This window comes from Aquarana catesbeiana, linkage group LG02, assembly GCF_042186555.1.
Source record: "Aquarana catesbeiana isolate 2022-GZ linkage group LG02, ASM4218655v1, whole genome shotgun sequence".
In the NCBI taxonomy this organism is placed as follows: domain Eukaryota; kingdom Metazoa; phylum Chordata; class Amphibia; order Anura; family Ranidae; genus Aquarana; species Aquarana catesbeiana.
The window spans coordinates 296,016,757-296,027,252 of record NC_133325.1 but is presented as its reverse complement, the minus strand read 5'-3'; the positions used below and the strand labels follow the sequence as shown (position 1 = coordinate 296,027,252).

Here is a 10,496-nt window from a genome sequence, read left to right as displayed (position 1 = left end):
ATTTTGCAGTGCAATTTATTTGCAGTTTGTTTCCTCTTTGTTTTTATTTTATTTTAATTTCCCTTTTTTTCTTTATTTGCATTTTCTTTTCCAGGTTCTCTCTTTTCTTTTTTTTCCCTCTCCTCCTAATGACATCTGGGTGATATGTATGTGCTAGTCCTTGTATGAATGTCTTTTAGCACAATCAAGGCTTTTGATAATAAGCTATTATACATCGTTTTATAACTGTTTTGGAACTAAAGGAATGTTAAAGTCAGTAGGGTTCAGGAATCACCCAGATAGAATACAGTCATGGTGGTATTTATGTTAGCAGTTTCTAATACTTGTACTGTGAATGGACAATGACCAGTTGCAGGGATGTGTTCAGTAAAGGGGGAGGATGTTGCAGGTTCTGATAATGGCAGTGCTACCTTTTATAGTCAGGGACAGGAGCTCTGCCAGCCAGAGTGACACTAAAGTTAGACCCAGTAGTTGTCAGACAAAAGAGGAGTACGAGCTGCAAGGTCCTCGAATCATGGAGAAATTCACAGCTGCTATGCTGCTGGCCGCAGTTGGGGACTCTTTGGGCTATAAAAACTTCAGCTGGGAAATTTCTTCTTCAGGTGTAAAGATCCACGAGGAACTTAAAGGGCTTGGAGGTATAGACAAGCTGGTACTATCCGCAGACAAATGGCCTATAAGTCACAACACCCTAATGCATATGGCCACCGCAGAAGCACTTGCCACAGGTAAGTCTTTAACGAAGGTGTGTATTAGAAAGGCATCAACATCTTGTCCTATCTAAATTCTACTGCCAATGCACAAAGTTGTATACTTTCTGGTATGTATATTGAAAATTAATCTCTGCTGTGTCATTTCATATTTATTCTCTTCATTATAGGTATTTATATAGGATCCACTATTTATGTAGTGCTTTACATACCATACATTTACAATCTAAAGCTGGCCGTACACTATAGCAGGCTATGTGGTTGGAGACACAAATGAGGTGGATGGAGGCATCCCCCCACCAGGACATTGTGTTCCAACAGCTGCACCCAGTTGGCTGCAGTCACTAATCAAGAATTGTATTCCAGCTTCCCTTCAATAGAAGTCCATCAAACAACAAATTTCTGTTGAGAGGGGACACTGATCGAAATCCGGCCAGTCCCTGCTGAACTGATAAATTAGTGTATGGCCAGCTTAGGATCCCTAAATCACATGCAAACAATTAAGTACACATATACCAGGGTCAACTTAAAGTGGTGTTCCACCCTAAAAAAAAAAAATGCATGAATGTGCCTAAAAAGAAATAAAAAAAAAAACATTTGGAAATATTTTTTTTTTTTTAACTTACCTCTAAATGCCTGTTGCTAGGGGGTCCCTCGTAGTCTGCCTCTTTCAGTGCCTGGGCTGGTGACATCACTTCCCCTCGGCACAGGAAGGGCTCAGCTGTGCTCCCTCCCTCTTGTCAATCATCTGGGACCCATTACAGGTCCCAGATGACTGAGCAGCCAATCATGGCGCGCGAAGCCGCTCACGCATGCGCAGTGGGTGCCCGGCTGTGAAGCCACAGCCCGGCGCCCACAGTTGCAATGCCGGTGCCGCCGAACGGGGGGGGAGACGAGCGGGGCTTCGATCCCCCGCATCGCTGGACCCTGGGACAGGTAAGTGTCCAATTAAAAGTCAGCAGCTGCAGTATTTGTAGCTGCTGACTTTTATTTATTTATTTTTTTAAATGGGAACTCCTCTTTAAAAGAGAAGTTCAGGATTTTTTTTCGGGGGGGGGGGGGGGTCACACTTACCTAGGTGGATGCAGCATCGGTTCCTTAAAACTGTCCATACACTGTTAGTTTGTTTTCGTTCAGCCAGCAGACCGAACCAAGAAATTATCAGATTCCTCCATCCACACAAACGAGGTAGATGGAAGAATCCTCCCCGCTAGGATATTGTATTCTCGCAACTGATTGGTAAAAGTATTCCAGCTTGTCCGTTCTACAGAAATCAGTCTAAGCCTGGTACACACGCTAAGTTTTCTTTTGGCTGAACGAAAAAAAACTGAAGAGCTCATGAGGAGATCTCTGTATTAATTATTTGATGTTAGCACAGTGATCGTCCTCCTGTGCTATTGTGTTCTGACAGGGGGACTGCCCCCCCACCAGAACACTCCAGTCAGCACTCGCAACCATTGGCTGATTATATGTTGATCAGCTGCTGGTTTTCCAGCATGCTCATTCGACAGAAGCCAGTCATGTACACAAGGGATGAATAGCAGCTGGTATCGACTGGCTGATTTTGGGTGATATTCGGCCCGTATGTACGTGGATTAAGAATTGACTTCTGTAGAGTGGGAACAGCCACACACCGATCGAAATGTGGCCAGTCCCTGCTAAACTTCAACCAATGGGGGGTGATTTACTAAATGTGTAATCTGCAAGTGCGGCTGCTCCAGAGCTTAGTAAATGAGGAAAAGGTTCACTTTTTAAAGACTACCCAATCATGTGCAAGGAAAATAAAAAAACAGCCTTTTTTCTTACACATGATTGGATGATGGAAGTCAGTAGAGCTTCTGCTCGTTTACAAAGATCTGGAGCAACTGCTCTTTGTAGAGTGCAACTGCACTTTGCAAAATGCACAATCTATTTGCCTTTAGTAAATCAACCCCAATGCATGGCAAGCTTTAGACAGGATCCAATTAACCAATGTGTCTTTGGAGCATGGGAAGAAATCCATGCTAGCACAGGGAGAACATGCAAATAGTGTTCTGAGCAGGATATAAAACTGGGAACCCAATTTACACAAGGTAGAAGTGCTAACCACAAAGCCACTGTGCTTTTTTAGTAACCTAAGTACATGACTTTCCCTTCCTTAAATAAAACATGCTACAGAGTAAGAGGAGAGAAACAGGAAAGGATCCAAAACATAATCAGCTTCTGAAAATGGTCAGTTGCCAAGGAAATGTGATGCTCATTTAGTACTTGAGCGTGTTTGTTTAAAGTGCAGTCAGGCTAACACATTCATTTTACAGTTGTTTCAAAGACTTATGATAGTTCCCATTTATACCAGAACGTGGTGCAGGAAACCCACCTTTGCCAATGCATGTTTCCCACACTGTGTTAAAAACACACAAGTGTGCAATCTGCTGCTGGGGCGATTATTGACATTTCAAAATAGTTCTAAACCTTACAATATGGAGGTTAGTGTCGCTTCTCATTGTGCTGAAAAAAGCGGTGTGAACTGACAACATTGGAAACATGGGGGTTATTTACGAAAGGCAAATCCCCTTTGCACTACAAGTGCACTTGGAAGTGCAGTCGCTGTAGGTCTGAGGGGAAGATCTGAAATGAGGGGAAGCTCTGCTGATTTTATCATCCAATCATGTGCAAGCTAAAATGCTGTTTTTTATTTTCCTTGCATGTCCCCCTCAGATCTACAGCGACTGCACTTCCAAGTGCATTTGAAGTGCAAAGTGGATTTGCCTTTAGTAAATAACCCCCACTGTGTTTTTCTTTGTCTATGCATTGGGGCTGTGCTGGAAACATGTGGCTCCAATGCCACTGGTGGAAACAAGCCCGTAGCCTCCCTGGCGGTATTCCCGAGTGTGGCTCGGGGTTAAAATTCAGTACCATTAGCGGTAACCCCGAGCCACACTCAGGATCGCATTGCAGGATCCTGGGGCGGCTTTACTTACCTTGTCCCCGGGATCCTGCGATGTCACCCGCAGTGTCCGAGGGCTCCGTCCTCCTCCGAAGCCTCTCCGTGCCAGGCTCCGTTCCCTGTGAGCGGCGCGACGCACCGGGGCGGAGCCTGGCGGCAAATTAAAAAAAAAGTAAAAATCATAATACATACAGTACTGTAATCTTACAGATTACAGTACTGTATGAAATGATTTCACATCCCTTTTGTCCCCAGTGCTTTGTTCCATGCCCTGCATGCAGTTTTACATGATATATACTGTTCTTTCTGCCTGGAAACTGGAGATTGTCCATAGCAACCAAAAAGTGTCCCTTTACGTCAAAAGTGGCTTTAGACCAGCTAGAAAACAGCGATAGTAAATTAGAACACTTGCAGAATTGAGCGATAGTGAATTGTGGGGAAATTTATTTTATTACTATTTTTTTTTTTTTTTTTTAATTATTTATTTTTATTTATTATATTATAATTTATGTTTTTGTGTTTCAAACTTTATCATACCTGGGATATCTACTAGACTCTGGTTTGGACAGATTTAAGTGTGTTATTGTTAAGATTTACAGACCTACAATATAAAACGCCAAATTTCCATGCAAAATAATTGTACCGCTTTCAGCACCTAAAATCCGAAATAATCATACCGCCAGGGAGGTTAAAAAAGAAAACAGAAAAAATAAAGTAAAGTAGTGTTTCCCAAAGCAACATACCATATGCTTTGTCGTCTTGCCAGTCAAAAAATTACCATTATAACATGATGAAGATTGGTTACTATGGCCAACAGCCTTATTTGCTTTCTATACTCAATGTATGTATTTTTATATAAATATATAATTTAATAAATATAATCATGAATAATAAATATATAATTTGTTATTATAAGACACTAATAAAAAATATCCATAATAAAGAAAACATAAAAGACATTTGCAGTGATCAGGTATCACGTTATCACTTCTTCCACATCTAAATATATATAGAACTCGGAATGTTCTCTGCCTTTTGTCTGATAAGTTGGGCACTTGTTGTAATGCCACTGTCTAATCTTCAGCCAAGAGTGGCCTAAATTTAGTTTCAATATTCACCCAGTGGGAATGCATGTTATCTGAAAATAAACTTGGACAGGGCTGGGAAGATAAGAATTGCCAGGTTGATGTACAGCGTAAAGCCTGAAATCCATTAAAACTTCAGTTCTCTAGGAGCCTAAAGATAACTTTCTCTTTATCTTTTATCTACTATCACTACTGCTACTATTATTAGGAATAATAATAGAGCTAATAAGAACTTTTAGATTACAGTAGTAAAAATTTGCCTTTTAAGTTAGGAGAGCTTCTTTCCCCTTGTCAGCATTATATTGTGACACCTTCAGGAAAATTCAAGTTGAGTTTGTGTGGACAGGGAATAGCTCTGCATCACCATTTTACTTTTCATGAATTACAGTAATTTGAGTTATATTATGAATATGATTCCCCCTGTTTTATACAAATAAAACACGTGGAGATGTCTTTTGGATAAGAGAGGTTACAACCAAAGTTTGGAGTGTGAGATCTATTTTATCTCATTTGAAGATGATTATACACCCTTGACCTTTAGCATTAGGCCTCCTGCACATGGGTTGTCTAGCTCCTGTGCGTGTAATCCCAGAATGCATAGGTGCAGCGTCCAGCCCCGCTGCCTGCAGCCTGGTAAAGTCTATGGTAGGCTCAAATATGTTGCAGCTGGATGGGGCTGAACGCTGTACCAAGTGGTATTCACCTTTAAGGCCCTATACATTCAGGAACGAATTGCTGGAACCTCTGCAAGGTGGTAGAGTGGAAATCATTGGGTGGCGCTAGAAGATTTTTTAGTCCCTGTGGAGCACAAGGAAGAAAAGTATGTGATTACCCGTATTTATCGGCGTATAACACGCACAGGCGTATAACACGCACATTAATTTTAAGGGGGAAGTTTCAGGAAAAAAACTTAAATTTTAAATAAGGAACTTTGAAGCAAAATAAGGGTCAGTGCTAATCTGCAGCCTCACCATTGCCATCAATGCAGCAGCCTCACCATTGCCATCAGTGCAGCCTGATCGATGCCCATCTGCAGCCTAGAGGGGACAGGGAGAGGGGCAGGATGAGCACCTACAGATTACATACAGTGAGAATCTCCTATGATAGACAGAACAGGGGTCCAATGGCAGCCCAGGAGACGGGACTTCCTATTACAGAGGCCACCAAGTAAACAGGAGATTCTCACTGTATGTATTCTGATGGCACTCATCCCGCCCCCCTCCCCGTCCCCTCCGAGGCAGCTAAAATTGAAGTATTGGCGTATAACACACACACGCTATTTGCACCCGATTTTCATGGTGAAAAAAATGAGTGTTATACGCCAATAAATACAGTATATTTGCACACAGTTTATATGTTGGGATTATACACACAGTCATTTGGTGAATTTAATTTCATCATAAAAGGACTTTTCACTGGACTTATTCATATATTGAGAAGTGCTGTTTATTAATGTTTACACATTATTGCATCTTCTGTTGTAAAAATAGCAGCCTCTCTTTTTAATAATATTAAATATATATATATATATATATATATATATATATATATATATATATATATATATATATATATATATATTAAATATTTAAATACATATTTTAATAAATCATTTTTAATTATTAAATTAAATTTAATTATAAATTATTTCAATAAATATTTAATACAAAATATGTTAAAATGTCTAATTTTATTTTCTTCTTTTAGCATTTTCTTTATAATTTTCGTTCACTTACACACAGATATTTTTCAATAGGTAGCATATTTCTATTAGATAGCGTGGTAGTTTCTTTTTTAATTTTATCTATAATTTTTTTTCATTAACACTATCTAGAACCCATCTAAGCCGCTGAGGCTCGTAGCTGGTTTAACTAGACTAATCCCAGTGACAATTTAAAAATGCACCCAGGTTTCAAATGGTAAGCAATTAAGGATAGTGCTAACAAGAACTATTTATGGCTTTCTGCATATATTCAAGTGACACTGAACCCCAATTACAAAAATACAGGAGTACTGTAAACTTCAGCACTTGCTTGTGTGTCCTTTTTCTTGGAATGCTGTACCTGCTTTCAGATAATCTGGTGGAAATCCCCCCCTCTCTGGATCCTGTCTTTGGGTGAGTCCATCCCTCTATAGGGACCCATAGAGTCACTCTTGCTACTACCTAGCTACATGGATAAGTCTCCTTACATCCATTGAAAACTATTGCCTTGGCTGAAAGCCGCTGTCCTGCTCCTGCCTCCATCTACTGATTGACAGTGACCAGAGCCTGAGATGTTACTGATTTACTCTGTTTTTGATTGGCTCAAGAAGTGTGCTTCACTAACCAGATTTTTGGGGGGGCTCTGAGGACCTAGAGCTGGGAGAAGTGAGCAAGTAGGTTATGGTAGTATGTTTTGGCACACATATTAGGAAACAGAATACTAATTTTGCACTACTTGATATTACTCAGTACATTAAAAAAAGAGGGTTTAGTATCACTTTAACAAACATATACAACTGAGACCACTGTATGTTAGTAAAGTGGAACTAAATTCCAAAATGCTTACTTGTGCTTCAACGGTCCAGCAGGTCTTTCAACGGCACCAGTATCATCTCCCTGACTTCTACCAGTGCCATTTTTCAGCAGTCTTGATTGGCAGGCACGGGATGACATCATTACCGTGCATGGCCAGGAGTGCAGTCATCCTTGCACACAGTTATGCCGCGTATACATGGTCGGATTTTCCGATGGGAAATGTTGGATGTGAGCTTGTTGTTGGAAAGTCCGACCATGTGTATTCTCCATCGAATATTTGCTTTCCGCTTTTAGTTCTGCTTTAAAATGTTTTAATTAGGCATTTTTGAGCATGTATAGTACATTTTTCCTCTCAGTGTAGTTCCCTGCTTAGTGGAAATGGATTTATGGTTGTTGTTTCATTCATCATTACTTTGTGCTTTGATGTTTGAGCAGTGTTCATACAAACTGGTGTTTTTGGACAAGAATTTTAGATCTCAATGAAATTATACAGTACTCTGCCATCTATAGAGTTTATAACAAAAATTCAACCAGCGCTAATCTCTTATGTTGTAAAACTAAAGCAGCTGAATACTGAGGATGAAATTTATTAAATCCAACAACTCAAGTCCAAGTATCTCGCAGAGTTTGTTAGACTGCTGGATGATCCAGATACCTATCAGATTCTCAATAAGGACCCTATGTTGATCTATAAGGACGAGTTACACTGGCTTGTGGAGGAAGGAAAGACACTGGGGATTCTGACAAAGAAGGAGGCGTCCTACTTGGACCCCTTATTCTGCAGAACTCCCATTATTTATTGTCTTCCAAAAATCCATAAGGATAGTATTGACCCCCCTGGTAGGCCTATTGTCAATGGTATTGACTCTATTTCTTCCAGGGTGGGTCAATACATCGATCACTTCCTCCAACGGCTTGTGAATAAAACTGAAGCGTTTCTGAAAGACACGAAACATGTCATTCAAATTATGGAGTCCACCAGCTGCTCCTCCCCGTGTATTCTGGTTACAGCTGACGTAGGGTCCTTATATACTATTATTGGACATGAGGATGCTCTATCCTCGGTACAATGGGCCTTATATAAATTTTCTGACCTCTCAACTAAACATAAGAATTTCCTACTAAAAAGTCTACGTTTCTGTTTAGAGAAGAATTATTTTTGGTTTAGTCGTCAATTTTATTTACAAAAGAGGGGCGTTGCGATGGGTGCCCGCTTTGCTCCCAGTGTGGCCAACTTGTTCATGGCCCACTGGGAGGAAGATGCAGTGTTTAGGCACCATCCCCCACAATTAGTTTGTTACAAATGGTATATAGACGATCTGATAATGGTCTGGGAGGGAGATCGTTCTAGTCTGGCTACCTTTGTACAAACCCTTGATGCTAATACTAAAAATATCCAACTGACTTGGAATTTTAGTGAGGATAAAATAGTGTTTTTAGACCTAGAGATCCGGAGGGAAGAAGACAAGTTCAAATTATGCAATTATCGTAAACCCACTGACCGTAACTCATTTATCCCATTAGAGAGCTGCCATCACAAATCATGGCTATTTAACATCCCTAAGGGACAATTTGTGAGGCTCAAACGAAATTGCACTGATGATAGTGAGTTTATCTCTCAATCTATGGTACTTACCTCTAAATTTCAAGAAAAAGGTTATGATCAACTAGCCTTAAAGAGTGATATGGAAAAAGTCTTAGCCATGGATAGGTCAGAGTTGATCTCTAATAAAGTCAGAGACACTAGTAATAATGCCCCTAATTTTAAAATGCTACTTATTTATAACGTCCAATATAAGCAATTTGAAAAGCTGGTTGCAAGAAACTGGCCAATCTTGAAACAAGATCGTGTGCTGGGTCCCCTGTTGCCACCACGTCCGTCTTTTATTTACAAAAAAGCCCTGTCTGTAAGAGACCGTTTAGCACCTGGAGTGGTAGATCCTCCCACACAAGCAGATAATAGATTATTCTCCTTTCTCTCAGGTTTATATGCCTGTGGGCGTTGCACAGCCTGCAGGCATTCCAAATGCAATAATAAAAAACGAAAAGTTTGTTGCTACCGCAACGGGCAGGGAATACAAAATTGACCAATTGATTACCTGCACAACAGTTGGAGTCGTATACATGTTGGAGTACGGATGCGGCCTCCAATACATTGGAAGGACCTCCAGGCCCCTGCATGTGCGTCTAGGCGAGCACATTAATAATATTAAGAAAGGATTAAAAACCCACAATGTTTCGAAACATTTCAAAATGGTACATGATCAAAACCCCAGAGGATTAAAATTCTGGGGGATTGAAAAAGTTAATAAACATTGGAGGGGGGGAAATTTCCTTCGCCAGCTCAGCCGCAGGGAATCCCATTGGATTCACGAGACTAAGGTTCTCTTGCCTAGAGGTTTGAACGTCGAGTTTGACGTTAATTGTTTTATTTCTGACCGATAATTTTATATGTATTTTATTTTTGGAATATACGGATATAATTTTATTTTTGATTCAGTTTTATTATATAAAAGGATGTTCCACGGAACCGAGCAAGTACACGGGTTGTCACACAAACTAGACTTCCTTTTTAGAAGCTGGTCACATTCCTATTAGTTACACATAGTAACATCATATATGTTTAGTTATTTTGGGCTTAGCTTCGGTTATTTATCACCGTTATAGCAAATCCTTTCTTGGTTCTATTATTAGAACTATCATCTCCGTTCTCGATCATTGGTTACCATGGTAATCTGTACACAATTTGCTCCATTGGCTGCGGTGATCAGCTGAGTTATTTAAAGCGGGTGGACCACGTCATGCCGTCGCCGCTGAAGAAGTCCCGCCCATCACAAGGGACGTAACGCTTACGGAAAACATCACGTGACTTGAATCGTGACGTCACCCGCGTCTTGTTCACCGATCTCCGTGGAGTATCCTACATGCTTTTATCCTTCGCACTGGGGAACAGTGCTTTCCTTGTAAGTTTATCTACTTTTATTAAAACTTTTAAAGCAATATACAGAGAGCACTAGATGTTGTTTATTCTATTGCATGTGATCGCTCTACGAGACCGTAAGCTGACTGGCCCAAGTTATCTGCTCCTGTTTATCTCCCATTGTGGGAACAGCTGTTTTAGACCTGACTGAATTCATTCAGGGGTCCACTTGCTGAGGTGAGCGGCTAGCGATATAGTTGGTGGAGGTTTATCACTGTATGAGTCACTCATCGTATGTGGATGTCACTTGCACACTTGGATCTTCATCTGGAATTTT

At 40.4% G+C, this 10,496-nt stretch overlaps 1 protein-coding gene across 1 annotated transcript in view; it reads left to right on the top strand.

Annotated features, from left to right (window-relative positions):
- Positions 1-387: 387 nt before the first annotated feature.
- Positions 388-10,496, top strand: part of ADPRHL1 (ADP-ribosylhydrolase like 1) — a 49,987-nt gene continuing 39,878 nt past the window's right edge. The window contains exon 1 of the mRNA XM_073614553.1: positions 388-728. Within this exon, the coding sequence (XP_073470654.1) occupies positions 398-728 (331 nt within the window). The 5' untranslated portion in view covers positions 388-397. The remainder of the gene's footprint in view (positions 729-10,496) is intronic.